Source organism: Panthera uncia, assembly GCF_023721935.1.
Source record: "Panthera uncia isolate 11264 chromosome C1 unlocalized genomic scaffold, Puncia_PCG_1.0 HiC_scaffold_4, whole genome shotgun sequence".
NCBI lineage: Eukaryota > Metazoa > Chordata > Mammalia > Carnivora > Felidae > Panthera > Panthera uncia.
In genome coordinates, this window is record NW_026057585.1 from 22,022,223 (window position 1) to 22,048,776 (window position 26,554).

The 26,554-nt window shown below is 36.1% G+C and overlaps 1 protein-coding gene across 3 annotated transcripts in view; it reads right to left on the reverse strand.

The window, feature by feature from the left end:
* The window catches only part of SNX7 (sorting nexin 7), a 114,372-nt gene that overhangs the window by 62,296 nt on the left and 25,522 nt on the right, over positions 1-26,554 (reverse strand). For 2 of the 3 annotated variants that reach the window (XM_049616753.1, XM_049616752.1), the window contains exons 2-7: positions 25,271-25,453; positions 18,833-18,943; positions 18,134-18,298; positions 15,880-16,078; positions 10,471-10,670; positions 7,623-7,709 (exon numbers count right to left, since the gene is read on the reverse strand). In XM_049616753.1, coding sequence (XP_049472710.1) covers positions 7,623-7,709; positions 10,471-10,670; positions 15,880-16,078; positions 18,134-18,298; positions 18,833-18,943; positions 25,271-25,453 — 945 coding nt within the window. The remainder of the gene's footprint in view (positions 1-7,622; positions 7,710-10,470; positions 10,671-15,879; positions 16,079-18,133; positions 18,299-18,832; positions 18,944-25,270; positions 25,454-26,554) is intronic. The other variant, XM_049616754.1, reaches the window with a different exon arrangement.

A 26,554-nucleotide genomic window follows, 5' to 3' on the forward strand; every position in this document is an offset into this window, starting at 1 on the left:
TTACATTGTGAAGGTCTAAGAAGCAAACCATATAGCTACCACTTACACTTTGATCTAGAAGAACAAAACACACAATGTATACTTGAAAGAAAGTTCTTCTAATATTGCTTATAAAAATATTTACAATCTAACACTAATTAGGCACTGGGCTAAGAGTTTTCAGATGCAGATTTAAGAACACTCCAGGGAAGCTATTCCCCACAACTGTTACAGTTGAGGAAATTAAGGCAAGGAGAGTGTAAGTAACTTGCCTAAAATGACACAGGCACACAGTGTGTGGGTGAAATCACATGAAACTCTGCAACTGGGTTTAAGAAGACCTCATATTAAATACTTTGCAGAGGCAGCTCTACTTAAAAGTGGCAGGAGCATAAAAACAAATGACAGAGGGGAAAAGTAGTATGGCAGAATTTCTAATGGAGATCCTAGGCTCAACAGACTCTTATTGATAGGGTAGACACGCCGTTTTACCATTAAATTAAATATCCATTAGCATCCTTTACAAGGTTATATAAATAGGAGTACATGTTTCTCCCCCACCCCACTCAAACCAATGATGCCCTGAATGAGAGGCCTGCCAATGAAGGTACAGAGGGAGCAGAATGCTAGGTACTGCCTGGTACTTTGTTCTGGGAGGAGAGGCTGCTGAGGGCCTTCTTGATTACATAGCCTCACCTATTCTCCCATCCCTAACTTCCACCCAGCTGCGGTATACTACTCCAACATGTCCCACACTGTATATTTGTGGCACATGCTTATTAGTTGTTTACCCAGAATCAACGCTGCACTCCTCTTCTTACTACCTGAAAGGGCCCCAGTTTTTTCAGGTACTTGCATCCGTAGGCATACTGTTGCTTATCTAAGTCAGTTCTGATGGCTACATTCCCACTCCAGGTAACTGACTTGATCATGGATTTTTCACAACTCTGGCCAGTAAGAAATGAGGAAAAGTCTGTTCGATGCCTTCTAGAATAAATTATAAAATGAATACACAAGAAAAAAGTCCCTTTTCCTTCCACTGGACAGTGTCGTGTCTTTTACCACAGGAGGAGTGTGGTATGTGTACATTTGTGTTCCTGCATGCATGGGAGAGACACACGCATAGAGGCAAACAGCCAAAAAAGAAGGACAGAGAGGAAATGAGATGCTAAGAAATAAGGCATATAGAAAGGAATAAATTTGTAAAAAGGTCAGGGGAGAGAGGTAAGACAATAAATATCTGAGAATAGGGAGAGGTGACCTCCGCTCCCCTCCCACCACACAAAAAAAAGTTATGTCAATACTGTCATCTCCTAGAAGCTTAGAGGAAAGTCAATCTTTCTCTGTGCAGCATTTAGTACACTATCAAGAACATCTGAAAATTAATAGCCACTATTTGGGGATAAGAGTAAAATACCGGTTCAAAAATAGCAAGTCATACAGAGCAAGGACCAGCTTGAATAAATTTGGTATCTGTTTGCATCTACTGAATGTGGCTATATGCAAATGCAGATCATAATGATCTTATGAAAATGCATTTTTTTTGCTCACATAAATATACTGCTAAACAGCTATGCCATTATATCTAGATCCAACTTTCAGATTCAATGCACATATTGCTAAATGTCAAATGTATTCATATTCATTTATATTTGAATGCTGCTTTGAGTGGAAAACTATAAATCATCCATTCAAAAATAAAAACAAAAATAAAATGGAAATGCAGCATTATTTAGCACCACAGATGAACCCTTATTTATCTTGCAGTTAAGCAGTGAAGTGAATAAGCATTTTCAAACAGAAGCTCTGACTCTGAAATCTTAATAACTAAACTGCAAAAACCACAAGTTCCTCCAGATATCTGAGTTGTCCTCATTATCTTGGTTATTGCTGTGCTTTTATCTCCATAGTCAAAATTCTCTTACTTTGACTGAACAATATGTATTTCATTGAGTATCTTCTGTATTGGAGCACTTAATACAACTTTCGATTTCTCTTGAAATATTTTCTTATCTATACTTATCTTAATTATTCTCCATCAGGCTGTTTTTATAAATGCCTCATAAATGGAGAAGTGGTTAAAAAAATTGAATGACCCTAAATAAATCTGTTGAGTTCATCTTGTTGGCTCCATCATTTACCACCAGCCAAAGCTATATAAATTCCCTTTCCTTCTCCTCACCAGCTATTCCTTCTCCAGTTTTTAATACTGGAATATGCCAAGGCTCAATCCCACTAAGTCCTGGGACCTCTTTTTTCCCCACCCATTAGCGACTTCAACAAATCTCATGCTTGGAATACTATCGGCTAACATCTGCCAAATACGTATCTCCAGCTGAATCCCTGCCTTGGCCTCTGGATTTTTATAAGGATTTTTCTGTGTACCTCCTTATTCAAAATCTCCACTTGGGTATCTCATAGGCACATCAATCTTAAATGTCCAAATCTGATTTCTTCATCTTCTCCACTAAACCTGTCCCTTCTAAAGTCTTCCTTGTTTCAATTAATGTCAATTCTTACCTTCTAACTACTCAGTCCCAAAACCTTGGTATCATCCTTAGGTGCTCAGAATAGTTCCACAGTTCTCCAAATAGCAAAGAGCTCTACCTTGAGAATGTACTTAGAATCTGACCACTTCACACCATTTTCACCCTGATCCAAGCTATCATGTGTCACTGGGATCGTAAGAGCTGGTCTCCAGCTGGGGTGTTCTCCTATCCCATGCACATACCACATACACGTTATGTCCTATCTTTCCTAAGCACAGTAATTGTTTTATAGCTTATGTCTGAATGTGTTACTCCTCAGTTCAGTCGTCTTCCTATTTCACTGAGACCAAACCTCATGACCTGACCCCTCTGACCTCATTTCCTCCAACTCTTTCACTTGCTCATTCTATTCCAGTAACACTAGTCTCCAGGCTTTTCCTGAAACGTGCAAGCATATTTATACTTTGCACTTATTGACTCTGCCTGAAATGCTCTTCTCCCAGATATTCATATGGTTCAACATCTCACCTCTTTCAGGTTTTACTTAATCAACTTCTTGGTAGTACCTTTCCTGACCCCCAATATTAAATTGCACTATTCCCAAACACTCCCTCTTCTCCACACTTATCACTACAAGACAGTCAACTTAAATTTTAATTAATTAGTTATTTATAATTGTCTCCATCCACTAGAATGTGGGCCTGTTTTCTTGACTGCTATATCCCCAATGCTTGCAATGGTGTCTCTCTTATAGTAGATACTCAACCACATTTGTGGACAGCTTTCATTAAGTATCTCTATCTTAAAGTTCATCTTATCATGATGTGAAGTTGTAGATCTCTAATTTTTTTCTCCCTTTTATATGCTATAATTTAGTCTATAGAGCCATTATTTGCCCTAATTTTCTTTTTTTTTTCTTTTCATTTTTTAAGTAATCTCTCTATCTAATGTGGGGGCTCAAACTCACGACCCTGAGATCAAGGGTTGCGTGCTCTACCTACTGAGCCAGCCAGGCATCCTTGCCCTCCCTGCAAGCTAGCAATGTGAAGAGTCACTAACAACTTGAAACACTGGCTTCCCTTCCTTCTTAAGTGCTACAGATTCGATCTTTCACCTATATTTCTCTCAAATTTATTCTCATCTGCAACTCCACTACTACCTCATCAGTCCAGGCTCTCACTGGATCCACACTGCCCAAAGGATAAAGTCCATATTCCTCCTGCTGACAAATAGCAAGTCTCTCTTCCTATCTGACTATGCCCTTCTTTTACAGCCACATCTCATCTCCCCTGTTATCTGTTCTCTATATATCAGCCTAGTTTTCTCATTTTGGCATGCTTTTTGAGCTTTTACTACTTTTCATAATACCAAGTCTGCATGAAATATGCTCCTTGCTCTCCAAGGAACAATGCTGAAGTCATTTTACAGGAGCCATCTCGAATATTACTTCTATAAAGTCATCAAAATAACAACAGCTAACAACCACTGAGTGCTTACTATGATTTAAATGATTTACTTCCATTGTATCATTTAATCCTTAAACAAAATCTAATTAGAAAGGTACTACTAATTTCCCCAAATTATACATGATAAAATAAGGCTACAAGAAGGTAGGAAACATGTTGTAGGTCAGAGACTTAAAAATCAGATGAGCTAGGATTGGATCCTAGGTCTAATTCCAAAGCCTAAATGTCAAAAATCTAAATAAACAGCTGAATTGACCTTCGAATAGGTATTCTGAAAGTCTTTACTGAGTTTAGGTCATTTTGCAACCATTAATTTTATTGTTGTGCAAGGTAAGAACTACAAACCACAAACTCTGGGGTGCCTGGGTGGATCAGTCGGTTAAGCGTCCAACTCTAGATTTTGGCTCAGGTCATGATCTCATGGTTTGTGAGTTCAAGCCCTACATCAGGCTCCACAGTGGCAATGTGGAGGCTGCTTGGGATTCTCTCTCTCTCTCTGCCCCTCTGCAGCTAACTCTCTCTCTCTCTCTCAACGTAAACAAATAAACTTAAAAAAAAAAAAAAAAAAACTCATAAACTGTAAGCTGTCACTTTACAACTACCCAGATAATGAGTAAAAGAATTCACTCTAAAGCACTGTTTCGGTTTGCAAGAAAACACATCATTTTTGTGGGTATATTTTTGTGATAAGAAAGAGTAACAGTAATACCATTACTGTCAATTTACAGAATTTACAAAATTACAGGCAGGGTAAAAGACCAGAACCCTATTTTTGTATGCCACAAAGCCCACATAGAAGTCACCTGGTATGTCCAAAAGGACCTCTGGAATGTTACATCACTACTAATTTACTCTCCTAGTTTTTGCCCTTCTTGGTAAAACTTCATTTCACTGACCTTTTCATTGTGAGTTGCTTTGCTGGGTATGCATATAGCATCCCACCCAAAGGTGACTTTGAGGAAGCCTCTAAAGGCAACCCTGGCGGGTCTCCATAGAAATGGCCCCAGGGTTGTCTCCAAAGTGGCCCTGCTTCAGTTGCCATGGTAAACAACCAGGCTAGATTGCTATATTCAGTTCTCTGCCAGGGTCGCCATGGTGACTGCAAAGGATGGCTCCTTGGAAGGACCTCACAAGGGCGCGTTTCCATGGTGACCCTATCCTGCATATTTTAAGCAACTTCCCTCTGGTTGTTCTGTGACCAATCATGGCAGGTTCATTTTGAGAGTAACCCTGGAAGGTTTCTCCCAAAGATACCGTCATAACACATAGGGATTTGGAAGTGAGGCCTGTAAACAAACTGCTTGAAAATGTAAATGGTACCATTCATAAATCATTAAATTAGTCCTTATATGTTTTAGGAAGGATCTGTTTTGATGGCTAACAAAAAAAAAAAAAAAAAAAAAAACACATTTGTAACGTCTGTTAAATGTGCCTGTTTCAAATCTCATTTAAAATATCTTACAGAATATAATGCAGATAATTAAAGTTTCAAAGTTCCCCAATCTTACAACATAGCGGATAACTAGGTAAAAAATACTTTATAGTGGATATGACACATACACATAAAATGAAATCATAAATACAGATGGATCATTAGGTTATAATGAGATATCAAGGAAATTTTTATAGAGCAAAAGACAAAATATTTGCAAGTCAAATGAAAAAAAAATGTGTTTTTTTAGTTGAGTTGGGAAAGCCTAGCCATATTTGGGCCCAAGCTATTTTTTCCTGTATTTTTGTGGTTGGAACCATCTCAACTACTCTTCCTTTCAATTTAAAATATGAATATAAACCATTCTGAACAGATGCTTGATTTTTAAGCCATTTAACTATTCTCCTGAAACTTTAAAATACTGTACTTTTTCTAGTATTTAGTCAAGGGCAAATTTTATCTAATTGCTAATTTCAGTATCTTTAAAAATTACTTAACAAATAAAAATAATCCACAGTTCAAAAGATACAATTATAATTTCTGCACATGTGCCCACTTTTTGTTCTTGCCAAGTGACTCTTTAAATTTACACACACACACACACACACACACACACACACACACACACACACCTTACTGTGAAGAAAAGGTTAACCTTGGCTTTCCTCTTTTTTCTCCTAATCTTGAGTACTAGCTCCATTGGGTCTACAGTTTCCATTATTTATTTTCTCTCTCAGATGCCATTCTCCTACTCTGTCCACTACAGCCCACCACTGCCCATTCACATTCCACTCAGGAGAATGAACTCGAGTTTGAAAAACAAAAATAGTCCAGAAAAACAAGGATATTCATAGTCCCTTGTTAGTGAAGTCTCAGTGTTCTACACAAAGTCTGAATTTGTAGAGACTTCTTGCTTTAAGCCTTCAGTGTGTTTTTGTGAATCAGAGTAGTCACTGCTATTTTCATTCATTCATTTATTCACTAAATATTGATTGATTGATTGATTGATTACCAAGTATAAGGCACTGTTTTAGGGGCTGAGAGCACTTCAGGGAACAAATAAAAAAATTCCTGGCTTTAAGCTGCATACATAATGGACTGGGGGAAAGAGAAAGAAAGACAATACAAAGAAAACCAGTAAGTATGAAATCCTGTCTTCTGTTAGAAAATGATTAAAGTAAGGGAGAAAATTAAAACAGAGAAGAGGGAGGCTGAGTCCCAAGCCAGGCTGGGATGGGGGCTAGGATACTACAGACAAATGGGTGGTTTCAAGAACTCCCCACTCACCTGCCATACGCACACTCAATATCGTACTCATTACTGATCAAAATCCTTAAATTAAAAATAAAAAGAGTAAGAAGGTCTGCTTCATAGAGAACTCAGGAGAAGTTAATCAAAGTAATACTCAATTTTCTCCACATCTATACTTGCTCTCTGGGAGGCAGCAGGCTCTGAGGAGGGCAAGTGATACCACCACCTCCAATCCAACTTCTGCTTCAAGAACTATATGAACTTGGGCAAGTTACTCTACCTTGAAAGCCTCTTTCTCAATTTTAAAGTGAGAAAAATAATTCCAAGCTGAAAGTAGTACCCTGAAGAGACGCAAAGACAATAAAATATAAACACTAAAATATTGTGGGTGATAATATAATGTCTGGAATTTACATGGGAACATTTCAGGAAAAAAAAGGTGAGGAAAGAGAAAGATGAAGAAAGTTGGACAACATTTTGGACATTAATGATGCCCAGTGATGGGTACACGAGTTCATCATATCACTTTTTATGTTTGAAATTTTCCATTAAAATGTATTGCAAGGAAAGGATAAAACTTGAAATCAAAGACACTTCCTCCATAAAGGTTTTTAAAATAACTAGAAAAAAGTGTATAGGAACACCGACCTACTTTATATAACCATTTGCTTATAAAATGAGCAAAAAGTGGATTTATTTACTGAGTGCTCACTAACCTTCTGGAACAATACTAGGTGCTTTCCATACCTTCTTATAATATTCTAATTAAAAAAAATTAACTTCATACTTTACTTATCATAAGAGACAATGTAAGACAGGCAGAAAAGCATCATTGTTAAACTTGTAGATTCACTGGGTATTCAACGTATAATTTGTTTTCTAGAAGAAAGTTTAGTATCATCTACTGAATCCTTAAAGGCAAGCACACAATGGAGCTTTACACAGCTAATAAACATTTTAGAAAATGAATTCTATATGAGTGTATCAAGAAACTTAAAAACTTACCAGATCAGTATCTGCCTTTTTATAGGTCAAAGCTTCCACTTTGGAATCCAGTTCTGCTTGTATTTGGTCTCTCCTTTTCATAACACCCTTCATATCAAAACACAGGGATGGAATAAGTTGTACTTTGGTTTAATAATATTTTTATGAAAAAATATACATTTTAGAATATAAATGGCATCGCTTCCCAACTCATCAGTCATTTGGGGATATAATGACAAACGAATTTGTTTAATCTCTAAAAGTTAAACTGAAAGCAAGTATGTAAGAGAATTTTTTTCATAAACTTTTTATGAGTTTTCCCAATGCACATTTTACTGAAGCACTCTAGACATATACAGTTCTTCAAAAAGAGAAAAAAAAAAAAAACAAATAATCAAAAAATCAGTGGGAGCACTGAAAATATATACTATGGTGTAACCTGGTGGCAGTTGAGAGGTCACACGGGCCTCTCACCTAAAGTGTCTATAATAATTTGCAGCACACTTATTCGATTCCAAAGACATGGTTAATTAAAGAGTTTTTAATTACAGTGGGAAATCAGAAAACTGAAGTGTGAACTCACATTTTGAGATTTTATTTTAGCTTAAAATATATAAATATTAGTCAATTAGCCAAGCTTTTGATGAGAAATTATAGCCTCTTCTCTGAGAAGAGTTCCATCCTGTTTTCTCAAATAACCATGAATTCACGTTTCGGTATCCTTAAACTTTAAAACACCCTTGTGAAGGAATTTGAGTGCAGATTTCACCTTCATCTTTTATAATGTTTGCCAGCCTTTTACAATGTGTTTCCCCTGGTGACTCATTTTTCTCCCAAGACCTGCTACTTAGGCTTTATAGACACAACGACTCTTTTTATTTGTACTCATCTTTCACAGGTTTTCAAAATATTAGTTGAAATCATAAAATTGTGATAATGAACACAAGAGGCCTAAAGAGGTTAAGGAAAAAGTTAAGCTAACTCCAGGTAAGTAAAAAATTCAAACAGAAAGGGTGAAAGTACAGCATATATGAGAAGAGCCTTTATGAGGCATAGGTCTTTCAGGTGTTTTCAGGGGAAGGGGAGAACCTACCAACAAATCAGTTAAATGGAAGCAAGATAATTTGACAGAGTATGTGGGAACTGAGAGGCATTAAGGATAAAAAGCATCCTCAAAATTACTCAGTCTAGTTTTGTGCCTGGCGGAATTACTCCTAAAACACTCAAAAGAGATAAGCTTTTCTCCTGTTTTCAAAGAAATCAATAGAAAATTCAGGTAATTACTACATACCTTTTATATTTATTTCAGTGTTTCATTACCATTAATATCGGGAACCCCTTCCTATCTCTAACCCAAATGACACATACTACAATTTAGTCTCATTTATTTAAGGTCTGTTTTCATAAATATGAAGTACTGTGCTTCACATAGGTAGAAATATTTTAAGTAAGAGTTTGCTTCAGAAGACAACTAGTAAGATTACACAAGTTTAATCATTTTGTCAAGGTCTATACTTCATCATTTTAGCTCACATTGAAGAAAACATTCCAATATAAAACACAGCCAGAACTGCAATATAAATTGCTACTGATTATGCTTTAGGAGTCTACAAAGTAATATAATCAAATGAGAACCTATAAAATAATTCTTCTGGTTGCTATTATAATTTTTCCACACCTTTAATGATATATGACTTAAATTACATAATTTTCATCTTGACATAATAAAGAGAAAAACACATCTAATTAAGGGAGAAGAATATACTATTTTTAATTATACAAATCAGATCTCTTTGAACAACCACACAAGGGGGCTATCAATAATGAGGTAAAACAATGAAATGTAGCCAAGGAAATTGATGGAGACAAGGAGGAGACTCCTGAGCAGTGAAATGTTAGAGGCCTTTGGGAAGCAAGAAGTGTTTGTTTATAGAAGACCCTAATAAAGTCAAGTAACAGCAGCAACATGAAATATCTACAAAATATTTAATGACTGTGAAAGAAAAACCTAACCGTGAGAAAGAGGCAGATCTCATGCTGAAAGGCTAAGAGAGCTTTTCTTACCAAGACAGAAGCAAAATTAAAAAAAAAAAAAATCCCCAAACCAAGAGTACATGAAAACAGACACGGCTCCAAATATAAATAGCAGAAGAAATGGACTATATCTGAATGCAAGTGGGCTCCTTCTCCCATTGCCACGCTAAAACACAACAACCCTGAGGGTATCAGTTTGTGCAAGGTGCTGTGAGCAGAACATAATACAGGATGAAAAACATTAACTTTGCAGATAGCATTGCTAAATCCCAAATATCTGGAAACCTTAACTTGAACTGAGGAGGTTAAATACAAAACTTTGATATAAGAGGAATAAAAGCCTTTGCAAATAGTGAAAGAAAACATTTTAACTTGAAGGATTTCTTTTTAGAAGCATCCAGAAGACAGAACAAACATCAAAATCCTACTCAAGTACTTTGTACATAATGATAGTAAATACATTGCTAAATCAAATGTACCTAGAAGGGGTAAAAGAACTCTTTCATGAAAAGAAATCTCTAAAGCACTAAAAATTTTTTAAGTAAAATTTTAAAGGCTTGGAAAAATGAATCATATTCTCTATATAAATCTTGACTGAAGATGTTTCAAATCTATGTGTAATGTACATTATTGTGGCTGAGTATTCCTGTCTTTTATTAACATATACTTCTACTTGTCATATCATTCACATAGTGAACTAATATTTATTGAGCATCTATATGCAAAGCATTCTACAGGATGGGAAAATAGTGGTGAAAAAAACTGAAATAGAAACTACCTTTATAAAGCTTATAATCAGGTCAGGGACTAAGGTAAAAGTATAAGGTGTTCTTACCATTAACATTTCACTATAAAGTACATACTCATGTACTACAGGAAGCAGGGCCTCTGAGAGTCCAGACATCCGTTTTTCAGTGGCCTTAGAGCATTTGTCAATGCAGCTGGCAATCCCTTTTAGAGTATCAACCAGATCTTCTTCTGACGCTGACCACAGAATATGAATTGGGCCATATTCTCTCATTTCATCAGAATATTCTAAAAACAAAAATTAAGCTCCTCAATTTACAGAAGTTTTAAAAATCTGTGAATTATAGACAGTAAGAAAAGACCTTATTTTTCTCATCGTGCATATGTTCTTCTAAATGAACATAAGAAGATGGCTATCAACTTTCATTAAATTGGCAGCAATTCCAATCCACTCGGGTCAGTCCTTGAATGACTAGTGTCTATGTGTAATCAGCAATAGCATCCTTTTTCATTCTCTAAAGTATCCTGGCTTGGAAGACAGATTATACGATCACCATATCTATCATGGAACTCTGCCTACCAAATAAACTACACCTGAGTGTCTCATAGGCAACATTACCTAAACAAGCTTGTCTTCTTTCTCCCCTTCCCCTGATTACATATCCTAGCTAAGAGTAATTGTTTCCAGTGATCTCAAAGCAAAAATGGGTATCATCCTATACTCATACCTGCACAGAGCCAATCACCAGTTTCAATATTTCTTAATACTTATCTATCTATCCATCTGTCTATCCATCCATTCATCCATCTATTTTTCTACCTATCTATCCTTATTTCCACTGTCATCAGCTCATCAGCGTCTGTAATGTACACTTCTGTAAGGGACTTATAACTATTCTTCCTCTTTCAATTTTTGTCACAGTATATAACACTGAAGCTTCTTAGCTAAATTAGAAAGTCCCTACATTGTCTCTCTGGGTCCAACTCTTGAGATTCTTCCCCCAAAATAGTTCGATTCAGGCCATGATAATTACTCATTCATAACTATCTCATGATTTCTCATTTAAACATTACACATACCCCTTTGCCTTGCCCTTTACCATTTCTACCATTTGACAAACTACTTCTAATCCTTTAAATACTAGCACAAATACTAGTAAATACTAGTATAAATAAATTCCTTCGGATTCTGTTCCAAAACATTGTATATGCTTTGTCCCCAATGAGCCGATCATAATCTTACACTTCTATTAAAGCCTATCATAATTTTATACTTGTATTATCCCATTCTATTATAATTGCTTGCATAAATCATATGCTCCTAGGCCATATGCTCCTTAAAACAGGGGCTGGGTCTCATTTTCTTTTATCTCAAAGCCTGATACAGAATGTGTTCAATAAATATTTTTGTATTAGTGAATGAACAACAAAAGACTATTCAATGCTTGATAAGCCATTAATTCAAAAATTTGTATTTCATTTCAAAATCTGAATATTTTTACACTTTGCGTTTATATCATCCCTCTTTTTTTTAAAGTTTATTTATTTTGAGAGAGAGACAGAGAGGGAGAGAGAACACATGCATGTGCAGGGGGAAGAACAGAGAGAGAGGGCAAGAATCCCAAGCAGGTTCTGTGCTGTCAATGCAGAGTCCAACACAGGACTTGATCCCAAAAACCATGAGATAATTACCTAAGCTGAAGTAAAGAGTCAGACACTTAACCAACTGAGCCCCCCAGGCACCCTGATATGCTATCATCTTTCAAAGATGGCTTTTTATGGTAGAGAATGTAGAAGTAGTGAATATTTTTTCTCTAACATCCATCAAATACAATGAAATTCTCTCTATATTTAATCATCTTACTACTCATTAGAGTTAGTTGAAATCTGGCATATTCCTCTAAATTAAACTATTAAAATGTCAAAAGTTTGTATGATCAAATAAACTTAAATAGATTAAAAAAATTTAAGACACTGGAAATATCAGTTGTTACCAAATAAAGGTATCAGGTTTAATAATCACTAGAGCCTTTCCAACTGCACCCACCTAATCAAGGCCTATCCTTTGTTTTAAATAATGGCCGCACTACACTAGCATTTCTAGAAAAATGTTCTCCCTTATCTCATTTTCTCAATTTGTGTATACATAAGTGTGTACCATTGAACCTTTGTAACATACATTCATTCATTTATTTGTTTGTTTATTTAAAGTTTATTTATTTTGAGAGGCAGAGTACGAGCAGGGAAGGGGCACAGAGAGAGGGAGAGACAGAACCCCAAGCAGGCTCTGTGCTGTCAGCACAGAGCCCAATGTGGAGCTCGATCCCATGAAACGATGAGATCATGACCTGAGCTGAGATCAAGAGTTGGATGCTTAATCAGTTGAACCACCCAGGTGCCCCTGCAATATCTATTTTTCCACAGAGAGCTTTTATAAAATTCTAAACTGCGCTTACACAGCTCTCTGATTACATTTGTATGCAAACACTTACTGAGTTGCACTGTAATTTGTCTATTAATATATGTCTCCCCAACTAGACTCTGAGCTCAAGGACAGGTACCAACTTACTCCTCCTTTAATCTCCAACACAGAGAAGCAGTACAGCATGTGGTCAGTACAAATGTGACAAATAAACTGGGGAGCACAAGATATAACAAGATCAAAGAAAAACCAAGAAAAAAATTTTTAAATAGAAACCACTAGTTATGATCACCATATCTTCATGATTTGAATACGAATGAAATATCCTATATAGCTTAGGCTCCCAAGCTACAAAATAAAACATTCCATCATCTTCAAAGGAATCTGACAAGTGGGCTTCACACTCAAAAAACTAAGAAATCCCTCCAATTGGGGTCAGTGGCAATCATGCCCTGAAAATCAGAACTCAAATTTACAAAGTCTATCATCAAATCCACTTTTCCTTCTGAGCATTTCACAAACATTAGAGTATACCGAAGATTTTAAAACTATTTCTTTGCACCAGCAAATGTAAAGCAGCATACTGATGTTCTACAAAACTCGTAGGTCTCAAGAGTTTCCAGGAGCTTCTCTGAATTGCTATTCCACTTAACTATGCATCAAGAATATTCTTAACAGAATTGGAATTGTGGAATACAGTTAAAACAATTAGCCTCTTGAGATTTAAAAAAAAAAAAAGACAAATGATAAATAACAAGGGTGGACCAATAAGTCCTAAAAGAAATTATTAAACTATATTCAGTCACCACAATGACATCACCAAGTGTCAATGCATGGAAAAAAAAAAAAAACATAGAGGGAAATGTACATTCAGCTATGACAACTTTTTCTATATTTCTTTTAACAACCAATCACTAATGATAAAGCAAATTTTCCTACCACCAAATCATATGTTCATTCCTTTTTTTCAACCATTGAACAGCTTTTGTTGAGCACCTACTATGTGCTAAGCACTATCTAGATACTAAAAATAAAATAAATCTTTTCCCTTCTTTTCCTCATAGAATTTACTATTTAATAGGGGACATAGAAAATTAAAAAAAAAATAAGTCATCAATATAGAGACTTAAAGTAGTTCATCTCTAAAACCAATTTATATTAGGAAGTATATTCTTTGATTTGGCCACCTAGTTCTAATGTAGTTAAATGCGATTAGAAAATTAGCAGAAAGTCATCATGGAATTGGAAAAAAAATCATCATGGAATAAAGTCTAACTTCTTTTTTTTTTTAAGGTTATTATCATGTTGCTATTTTATTTTTAAATGTTTATTTGATTTTGAGAGAGAAAGAGCACAAGTAGGGGAGGAGCAAAGAGAGAGAGAGGAAGACATAGAACCTGAAGCAGGCTCCAGGCTCTGAGTTATCAGCGCAGAGCCCAAAGGGGGCTCGAACTCACGAACTGTGAGATCATGACCTGAGCAGAAGTCGGATGCTTAACTGACTGAGCCACGCAGGCGCCCCTGAAGTCTAACTTCTAAAGTAAAATAAAAATAAGAAAATTGAAAAAAGGAAATGGTGACACAAAATAGGAAGAAGGACCTAATTTCCAATATATAAATTTCTCTGCCATGCTTGGACAGGTGTAATATAGAGTACTTTTTCCAAAAAAATCACGGAAAATGTGGAAACCCTATTTTCTGATACATCACTTCTTTGATTTTAAGCTATGATCCACATTGTACATTTAAGACCAACTTCATACAACTACAAAATCTTAAGCTCAGGGCTTACTTTGCCATTATTACTTATAAATGGGAACAAGAACAGCTAATAATTGATTAAAACAAATGGGGACTGGCCATGACTACCTTCAAAATCATATAGAAATCAAAAATTTTCTCAATATATCTGGGTATAAGCCACACATGAAGGTGAAATTCTATCTTAATGTTATGTGATACCTCATGTAAGGAGCTTAGAAACCACTACTCAGTCTGAACAAGTAAAATGCTGAATAGACTGAAAAATGAACAACTTTTCTTGGATCTGCAAAACAGGGGAGGACACAGGAAAAACCACTGCCCTCACGACTGGGAAGACAGATGAATACAAGGAATTGTGGGTTACTGGGCACACACTAAAGAGAAGAAACCACCTCTCACCACCCACTGCTGGGGTAGGGAGACTGGAACTGTAATTGATGAACTGCTGGAGGCTCAGTGTAGACAACTTTAAGAGTTAAAAGCCCCAGGGGGAACCCAGTCATGGGGTCAGTATTGTGAGATTTACCCCCAGAAGCTCAACTAGATTCACTGTAAATATTGAATAAAAACTACTCCTGCTTCTTGCAGAGGAGAATTTTGAAATAGCCAGAGCACTCTGCTCTTCTTAACAAAGGCCTGCCCTCAGAGGAAAATAGTTAACCAGAGCCTAACCTGCTCAGGTATCATCAGAGACTAACTTAGAGAAAGGGAAACACTCAAGTCCAGCCGACTCTGGCAACTCTGGCCCAAGTAAGCAAGGAGAGAAAACTGAGAAACTCTTGTGAAGTTCACAGTCCAGAGGCACAGGCTCACTAAAAGACTGAGACCTGATCACAAAACTGTACAACGCTTCAGGAATAAAAGTTTTTTCTATATTTAGATCGACATAAGTTTTCTATATTTAAAACTATAGAACGCTTCTCCTCCCCCACACCTTACCACATTACTAAAGTCCTGTTTACAGCAGTTCCTTTTACCCAGTATCATGTCTGGTTATTAAGAAAAAAAATCCTAATAAAAGGCAAAAAAGACAATTTAAAGAGACAGAGCAAACATCAGAATCAGACATGGCAGGGGCGTTGAAATGGTGAGACCAGGAATTTAAAGCAATGATGATTAATGTGCTGAGGGCTCTAATGGGCAAAGTTAGCATCACACAAAAACAGATGGGGACTGTAAGCAGAGAGATGGAAACTTTAAGAAAGAACCAAAAAGAAATGCTAACTTAACATTGCTTTACTACACCAGCAAATGTGAAGATCGGTCAGAAATTGAACAACTTGGTAATCACATTCTAGTTATTCTACATACCCCTTTCTTCCTTGTAAATTCTCTGAGATATTTTGTCTATCAAATTTATTTTCTGGCTAAAAACTTCAATAAAGTTATTCATTTCCATGAACTCTTCTGGGCGGCTTTTTACTCCTCTCATTGACAGTGCAACAGCTCTGACTGTCTGCCCCATCCTGCTGAGTAATCCAGGCCCTTGCTTCTTGTGAGAAGAGAGCTCCTAGAAACAAACAAACAAACAAACAATTAAATATTTGTGGTGAAGCAATATTCCCAACAAAAGGAAATGTAATTGGAAGGATAAAGATGATAAAAATGTTTCATAGACTTTTTTTCATGTAGTTTGAAGCAGGTGAATTTTATTGGGGTACAGTTCTTCCTCTATCTCCTTGATACTATTCCTTTTCAAAGTACTCGTGTAAAACATGTGTGCAGCTTTCCTCTCAGCATGGATCTTTAAAAGAATAAGGTTTAACAGCAGGAATTGTGCTTAAGGAGATATTGGGGAAGATGAGAGGACAATATGAGATGCAATCTATATTTTATAGCAGGGATTTAATAGAAAATGGTTGAGAGAAGATCTCTTAGGGTCTAAACTGCTCCCTGAAAAAAAAAAAGGAAAATTTTATTAATTCTTTAGTTATAATAATAGCTAGGATATATTGAGAGCTTCTAGGCACTACACACACACACACACACACAAACACACACATATGTAAACTCACCATAACACTTTGAGGTAGGTTCTACTATGATCCTCATTTTACAGAAGAAAATACAAGCACAGCAAGGTTAAGGAGATTGCTCAAAGTCCAGGTGAAATTAAGTTATGGACAAGGATTGATCTGATTCCAGAGGCTTCACTGCTAAGCACTAGCCAGCTCTGTCTTCTTAATGTCACTATAAAAGTTTGTAAATAGATACTCCCTGACCATAACTCTCCAACCAAGTGAAGTAGCTAAACTGTGACACTACCTCCATTGGCTGGCTGGCTGTAGAGAAAGATTTTTAATAATATATGTAACTAGCTCTTTCATAGTTAATCTGGGAGGGAGGAGTATAGACGAGCAAAATAGAAGAACCACTATAAAAGGATACACCACACAAAAGTAACCCTTTAGAAGTACAGCGTATTAAAAAAGAACACCAAGAAGAAGACCACATGACTCTGGTGATGGTTATAGGACTCGTTGAAATATAGGTTTGGGATCAAATAAAAGGTTACTCACAAGAAACAAAAAAAAAGAATCTATAAATAATAATGCCGACTACCAAATCCACAGATAAAAATATTATATATTATTTATCCAAATATTAAATAATATATTATCTTTCTCCAGATTTACTTTCCTACAGGTCTTACACAAAATAACACATATAAAGTAAACTTGTTTATTTCCTAGGCAGCATGATTTTATGTGTATATAATAACGGATGTCACCCTTGACCAGGTAACACATCTATCCGGGAGTGCTACAGCATCACTTGATAGAGTAAACATTATCAGAGAGAGCATAAGTCACAACTGGCAAGCTATTACTGAGAACTGACTATAGAGAATGCTTCCAGCAGCTTCTAAGGTTCTGGAGTCAGGCCACAAATTCATTTCACATAAGTCTCAAAGGACTTCCAAATAGCAGTACTATTTGTCAAGATTGAGATGAACCACTTTCTAGCTTCTATCACTTTGGCAACAACTGAGAGATACAAAACTCAACATGAGTCAGTAATCATTTAATACTGACCATGTTTCCTATCCATTTTCTTTCTTGGTGAGTTATATTTTCATAGGTGAAAAGAAAAAAGAAGAGCATATAAATTTTCTGCATTAGAAATAGATTCACTCTTCCCATTAGGTAATTGAAAGAAAAAATAAGAAAATTGTATTATCTATTTGGCTATCCATCCAACCATCTACTCATTTAATAAAGACTTTTATCCTAACTTGAATAGCCTTAACCCATTTTAAAAGTACATTGTATATGTTCAGTATTGGCTAAGTATGCAAGGAGTACCCTGACATTTAAAAAAAATTCGGCTACCAAAAGAAATATGAATATGTGTATGTGAGGAAGATAGAAGATGTCTGTAACGTTTATATGTAGATTTGACAGAGTTAAATCTTAAATCTGAAGAATACCTCTCCAGTGTTCGATAATCCATCTTAATTCAAGGACAGTGCTGACGGATTCATAAACGAAAACCAGAGGAAGCATACAACCAATATACATAAAGACACTAAAGGATTATATGAGTATAAATCAAATTTCTTTACCCAAGCTTGTGCAGTAAGAAATACTTTGAAGTCTTCATTAAATGTTAGAGTCGGGTGATCAGCAATTCGGTTCAGGAACTTATGTAGTGCCTTCCTTCGTGTTTCAATGAAGTCATCATTAAAGCGTTCCACCATACCTTTCACGATAAACTTCTCAGGCAATGGCTGAGGCAAAAAAGTTTTAAAAGGATCTGAGCATTATGTGGCATGGGATTATAAGGAATTCTACACTCTTCCTTTTTGGAAGACTATTTGGGCATTCATTTCTTATAAAAATAATTTTTCAAAATTCACACTGGAACCAAAACCTGCAAAATCTTAACATATTAGAATAGTTTAGAAAAACAAATCTGGGGGCGCCTGGGTGGCTCAGTTGGTTAAGCATCCCACACTTGATTTCGGCTCAGGTCATAAACCCATGGTTCGTGAGCTGGAGCCCTGTGTCTGGCGTGGAATGAGGGCCTCTCTCTCCCTCTGCCCCTCCCCTGCTCACTCACTCTCTCTCTCTCAAAATAAATAAACATTAAAAAAAGAAAAAAGAAAGAAAAAGAAATCTGTTACATAGATGGCAAGTTTAAAAGCAAAGGTTTCTGGATAAATGAATTACACTGATTTAAAAGTCTGACATTAGTTATAAGCATTCTAATTATTCACAAGACAAAATGGTAGCTACTCTATGGGAAAAATATGTAGACTTACTGGAATAATCAGAGTGGGGTGTGCTTCTTCAAGTTTTCCTTTCAACCAAAGGAAATCTTGATAACGTCTCCTAACTTCAAATTCACTGGAGTCAAATTCCCCACGAGATGTCTGAAGAAAGTAGGAAAAAATAACGACACATGCAATATAAGACAGAAGACATTTGCCTAATGTTATTTTAGATATGCTGAAATAAATGGGTCTCTAAGAAAAATTAACAAATTCTAATTATTCAGTGTTTGTCAGCCTGTACTTTTTTTGCAGTCATCAATTCATATAGCAGATGAAACAAAGCAAACTTTCCAGTATTTCCAGAAAGAAAGCAAACATCATGCTCAAATTTAAAATCCAAACTGAAAAATCTGTCTTAGAGCAGCCATCTGCCTTCCACAAGATTTTAACTACTATTATATTTGGCATGACTTTCTTGCTAACAAGAAAGTGTGTTCTGAATTTAGGTTTCAAATATATTTTTTCTCAAGATGATTAGAATTCAGAATTTGAGGAAAGTCCTATTTTTGTAATTTGGAAAATAACCTGAACATAACTGAGAAAAAATGTTTTCCTGGAATTTGCTCAAATGAATTGCTTTGGTAAAATTTGCTTTTAGTATATGAAAATTCTAACATTTTACAGAGTGATTTTACCACTGTTTAAAAATGTTATTAACGAAGATTTGATGTGAAAAGAAAATCTTCCTGTCATTTCTCAAGGGATTTTGAGTTATATGCCTAAACTCCTAAAAATTAAGCAAATAAATTAAAATATCTGTTCTCAACAAACCAAAAATCTATGCCAACACATATGACAAAAATAACATGGATACAATATCAACCTCATTTCCACTGCCTGAATCCCAAGCCAAAAAAAAAACAAAAACAAAAACAAAAAACATTATCTGATGCACACTCACTCCCACCAATATCTTATTAACTAAATTTTTGCATATTAAAAATTATAGAGTGATATGAGCGTGAAATTTTCCTGGAGGAATAATGATGGAATAACACATTGAATACATATTTTGCACTCACCCAAAATATCAATCATCCACACAGATGAATGCAATTATAAAATTAAGTAGTTCAAGTCATAGATGCAATCTTAATTGTCTTGAAATAAGGTTCATAAAAGTTATTCTTTCCAAGGTTTATTCTTTTACAATGAATGTTTATAATATCATACAATATATTTTATCAAAACATTTCCTTTTTAGTGGGAAAAAGTGGAGGTAAATGATATGCAGAAGTCTAAGGAACTAAATGTTCACAAAACACTCTGAAATCTTAACTATGGGTACAAGTTATGGAAATGGTAAAAATAGGAAAACTAAATCTAGTAGAAACACAGTTTAACAACATATATATGAGTTGGTATGTGTACATATACATGCAAATACACACACATGCATACATATATATGCGCACAAAACATGGTTTATAATCACTCATTAAACTTTACTTACTGAACACCTTCTTGTACCAGCCACATATGTATAGGTTTACCACCAATTTCCAAAAGTATAAATTGGCACAACCAATACTAAAATACTCAAAAATTGGGCAGTTCAGAGCTTTATATGTCCTGGAGAATTTTCAACACTTTAAGTAGAATAATCTGATAAAAATTCCAGCAAGAGGAAGATGTGAAATCAAGTCAAAGAATTGGTTGATTCTGTCCCCATCACTCTGTCTTTGACTTAAAAGAGTTTTCTAACATACTGCAGTAACACAGGAAGAAAACAGATGTACAAATAATGCCTCTAATACAGAATCGTTTTCCATGGAAGCTATATCATAAATGGTCTTTAATTTTTCATGTCTGACCATAAAAGCTTGGGTAGTTGAAGTTTAGGACTAATGGACTCATGTGATCTACACCCCAAAATGCACTCATTCAACAAACACTGACCTTTGGTCAAGGGCAGTTACTCTAGGCTCTGAGGACTTAGAAAGCTGTTTTTGAGGGAAAATGAATTTTACAATCAGGAATATACTTTAATCCCTACTCCATGCTGGCAGGCATTTATGGGTTTGTCTTCATGATGTGGATGTGAGAGAGAAGACACTCATTAAATCTCGAAGCTCTTGTTTCTATATGTAGCAAAGGAAAGCACATCTCTTGATCTCCAAAAGAAAAAATACTTCTTTAGAATAGTCACTTCAGATATTTTAACCTGGAGAATAAAGGGCAATTTCTCATAAGGAGAACAGATGCTAGGAACATGGGCTTCCTCATACAATCATTTACAGCCAGGCCATTCTTAAGTATTCTTAAGTAGGAGATTGTCAGTGCACATATGTGCACATGTATATGTGCATTTATCCATATAATCTTAATGTCTATAAATGTAAATTTTAATAAAACTAAAACTTTCTCAGGGAAGCCACCTCTTAACCTCCACATTAGATGGGGTGCTCATGCTCATAAAATCCTATATTTTTCTCTCAGAGCATTTATAACTATAATTAAATAATTAAGCATGTAATTGTTTAACATCCATCACCCCCCTAGATTGAGAGCTCCATGAAGGCAGAGGTTATGTGTGTCTTGTTTGCTGGTGTAATCTCAATATACACACACAGTACCTGGGACATAATTGGCACTCAGCAAAACTTCACTGAATATATGAGAGAGTGAATAAATGATAAAAAGTGATTAACAAATCAGGACACTTGGGTGGCTCAGTCAGTTAAGCAGCCGACTTTGGCTCAGGTCATGATCCTCATGACCTCAGTGATGAGTTCGAGCCCCATTTCAGGCTCTGTGCTGACAGCTTGGAGTCTAGAGCCTGTTTTGGTTTTTGTGTCTCCCTATCTCTCTGCCCCTCCCCTCCTTGCACACTCTCTCTCTCTCTCTCTCTCTCTCTCAAAAATGAACAAATATTTAAAAAAATTTAAAAAGTGATTAACAAAAAAAAAGACTATATTATACATCCACAAAATGTTTATATATTTGTATCTGCAATGCATATTTTAGTATATGTAAGCATAGTCCATATATTGGATGCAGTAAAAATAATCAAAGTAGAACAAAGGGACTTTTTCATAACAGTGAAACTGAAAGACAGTGTGCCATAACCATAAAGACATGCACAAAACTATAACAGAAAACACGCATAGTGTGAAAGCAAATGGTCTGGATTTAAATCCCAGCTCAGGTAATCACTATAGTGTGTAACCTTTGGCAGCTTACTGAGCTTCGATGTCCTCATGCACAAAATGGGGGTAAATCATAACATCTAGGTCCTAGGATCATTGTTAGACTTTAAACAAGTGAATATGCATAAAGCGGTCAGAACATTGCCTGGCCCAAAGTAATCACACAATAAATGTTAGTTAAACACACTGTAATATTATCAATATTTACTACTACTACTATTGCTGCTGCTGCTGCTGCTGCTATAAGGGCAATACATCATTTAAAATATGGTGTAGGGGCGCCTGGGTGGCTTGGTCGGTTAAGCGGCCGACTTCAGCTCAGATCATGATCTCGCGGTCCGTGAGTTCGAGCCCCGTGTCGGGCTCTGTGCTGACCGCTCAGAGCCTGGAGCCTGATTCAGATTCTGTGTCTCCCTCTCTCTCTGCCCCTCCCCTGTTCACGCTCTGTCTCTCTCTGTCTCAAAAAAAAATAAACGTTAAAAAAATTTTAAAAAAATAAATAAATAAAATAAAATATGGTGTAAATACGGATATTATATGTCTGTGATTAGAGTAAAATTCACAGGGTAGCTTATAAAAACAGTGTCTTTCTAAAAGAAACAAATAATGATGGGAAAATAATTCAGCTACACAAATTCTTTGGCAGGAAGGATGATGACAATGGATGCTTTTAATTAAAATAGTAATACCAGGAGAAATCTGGTCCTATTTTTAGCAATATGTCTGTATAAACACATTAAATATTCACAACAACCCTCCAAGCCTAGTACTGTTATCTTATTTACAACTGCGGAAACTAGGCATAGAGAGGTTAATTAAATTGCCCAAAAGACATAGCAAGAAAGGGGAGTAATCAAGATTGAATTCCATGCTATCTTGTTCTACAACCTCTTGATAGGAGTATGATACTATAAATTTCTTCACTCACCCATTGAACAAAAAGTTAAATTGCTTACTCACTACATCTAAGAATTGTGTTTGGAAATGTGGATAACTGAAGATATAACTACCTTCCTTGAGAGGCTCACATACTTGTTGGGAATAAAATAAACACACAGTTATCTACTCACATACAGGTAGGTGGCAATTACTGAACACTTATTATGTGTCAGGCATTTTGCTAAGTGTTATATGTCGATGACCAATCCTAAATCAATTCTTACAGCAACTCTACAGAACCAGGTTTGATTGTCATTTCCATTTTTTAGATTAAAAAAAAAAAACAACAAAAACCTTGAGGCTTAGAAGGATTAAATATAGGCTTAAAATTTCTTTGCTATACTGACTCCAGTGTTTTACATCCTTTAAGAATTCAATTAGAACAGCATGAGAAAACAGAAGAAAGAAAGAGGCTTCCAGCCTACAGATGCAGGGGGCAGGGCCATCGCATGCATTATCTCCAGTTGTGTCTTGGAAAATAAACATTAGTTCTTCTGTTTAGAAGAGGAAGGGCATAACAGAGAGAAGGAAAATTATATGCAAAGTCATGGGAATAAGAAATACCCTAGGGTATTCAGGTAACAAAAATAGGTCTAGATGAGTGGAGGGCAGGGGTATTAAAAATGGGGAGTTAAAGAGAGTAGTCTTACAGGAGTAGGTTGGCATCAGACTGAGAAATTCTTGATATGTCATACAAAGGAATTTGTACTTTGTTCTGTAGGAAATGAGGAACCCGGAAGGGTTTTAAGAACCTGAGTGAAGATGTCAGGCTCTGGGCTGATGGCTCGGAGCCTGGAGCCTGTTTCCGATTCTGTGTCTCCCTCTCTCTCTGCCCCTCCCCCGTTCATGCTCTGTCTCTCTCTGTCCCAAAAATAAATAAAAAACGTTGAAAAAAAAAAAAAAAAGAACCTGAGTGAAGAGATCAAATACATGCACTTTTTACGACACATAACTAGAAGTGGTGTAGAATTTGCACTGGGAGAAGTGATTATAGGAAGATGGTCCAAAACCTTCTCAACTACAAAAGGGATGTAGGGTGTCACCTCAAAAAGAGAATACTATATTTTATGAATATAATTGCTAAAGGTTGCTATTACATGAAGGATTTTAAAAAACAGTTACCTGACTTGGTTGTTTTATTCTGGCAGAAGTAAACTCTCTTTTTGCAGAGACTTGCCCTAGGATCAAGGAGAGATTTCGATTCTACATTTACTCTGCATTTGAATTAGTGGACAACTAGTGGTATCTTACACATAAGATAAAGTGGCCACTGGCTCTTATTTGGAAAGAAAATGAAATTATATTTTGTAATCTTCAGAAAAAATGCTACATTAAAATATCACATCATGTTGTTAACTAGTTTTCTTTATTAGCAACCTGAAGCTCTTCTTTTCCAAAGACATTTCTTTATATTTTTTAAACTAAAAACAAAATGTTCCTGTTTAAAAAAAAAATAATGCTTATTTATTTTTGAGAGACAGAGACAGAGACAGAGAACAAGCCAGGAAGGACAGAGAGAGGGAGACAGAATCCGAAGCAGGCTCCAGGTTCCGAGCTGTCAGCACAGAGGCCAAGACAGGGCTCAAACTCACGAGCTTTGAGATCATGACCTGAGCCGAAGTTGGATGCTCAACTGACTAAGCCACCCAGGTGCCCTAAATGTTCCTGTTTCAACATGCACCACTGCTAAAAACAATGAGTGACTGCGGTGCCTGGGTGGCCCAGGGGGTTGAGCGTCTGACTTCAGCTCAGGTCATGATCTCATTGTTCGTGAATTCAGGCCCCATATTAGGCTCTCTGCTGTCAGCCCAGAGCCCACTTCAGATCCTCTGTCCTCCTCCCTCTGCCCTTATCCCACTTTCTCACATGTGCATACATGCTCTCTCTCCCCCTCTCTCAAAAGTGAATAAACGTTAAAAAAAAATGAGTGACCATATGTGGAATTTGAGAAACTCAACAGATGAACAAAGGGGAAGGGAAGGAAAAATAAGATAAAAACAGAGAGGGAGGCAAACTATAAGAGACTCTTAAATACAGAGAGCAAACTGAGTGCTAATGGAAGGGAGGTGGGTGGGGGGATGGATTAAATGAGTGATGGGCTTTAAGGACGGCACTTTTGAGATGAGCACTGGGTGTCATATGTAAGAGATGAATCAGGGGGTTCTACTCCTGAAGCCAAGACTACACTGTATGTTACCTAATTTGAATTTAAATTTAAAAAAAAGTGTTGAAATTTGAATTTCACTGATTTCATACAGAACAAGTACAGATTAGATGCAACATCTTACCAAAAGTTCAGAGAACAACTGATTCAAGAAGGTGCTCATTAAAGATTTACCTTAGTAATAATCCTGTAAGTAATGAAAGTTTCAATTGTGGTAACATGGCTTTCAGGTTCATCAACTGTAATGAAAAGATCTTTCAAATCTGGCTCATCTTCAAACTTGATTTGGTTAATCATTGATAGAGGGGACGTTGGCATCATAGGGCTGAAGGAATTCATGTCCATCAACGAGGCATCCTAAGAAATAAAACACATTCAAAAATTAACATCTATGGAAGATACAATTTAAAATCCTGTTTTTCTTAGACACAATGAGTACTAATGAAATATGTCAAGAACAAGAAGGATGATTGGGTTCCTGGTTAAAGATGGTATGTCAAACATGTATTTTTATCTCTGCTTCCTCTTAAAATCCCACTATAAAAATGACAACAAAGAAATAAACAAATTAAAGCAAACTAAGACAAAAAGGCATAAAAGACATAAACCCTCAAGGTAAAAAAAGAGGGAGACAGAGAGAGATGAAGCAAACAAAAGCAACTACTTTTTGGAAACTAGAAATCTGACTCAGGGGTAACTGAAATAGCAGTGCAAAGAAAGCTGAACAGTAAACCTAGGAGTTAATGGTAAACCTAGAAGGCATGTTTATAAGACAGAATCCCAGAGAAACTTAAGAATTACAGGCACCAGAAACCCATGGACACAGAGTGCTGACAGAGCTAAAACCAGAGGACTGGTTGAGAAGCTAATAAAACAAGAGAGTCAGTACCTTAGATTCCTTCACCTACCCCAAGCCACCGGGTGACATTTCTTCCCCAGTTTTGCAAAAAAGTGGAAGTTTACTTTCTGAAATGTATCTGAAAAGGGTGCCAGGCAAAAGGGAGGAAGAGATAGCAAAGAAAAGTCCTACATACGAGATGGGAAGATAGCCAACTCTCTCCCCTCATCTGGCCCTATGTATTCTGGCATCAATGCACAAAATTCCACCCAGTGGTTGGAGGGTTCCTCTCTTAGCTTGACATTCCAAGAAAAAAAAAACTAACAGTTGCAGTCCCTGATGAGTGAGCCAGGTCTCTGCATAATCACCCTGCTCTGAAGCCCTTACCGTACATGATGAATATCTACTCCGCTTTTTATTACCTGATGTAGAAACTACGAAATATCTAAATATGCGAAAAGCCTCTGATATGAAAGAAAGATTCACAAACAGAAGACAGGAAGCAGTTAGAGAACAGAATGCTTAAAAAAAATGGATGAAATCATCAGAGATAAGAATGATATCAAATTCATGAATACAAACAGGAGTTATATTGTTAAAAAATTCAGAAAACAGCAGCA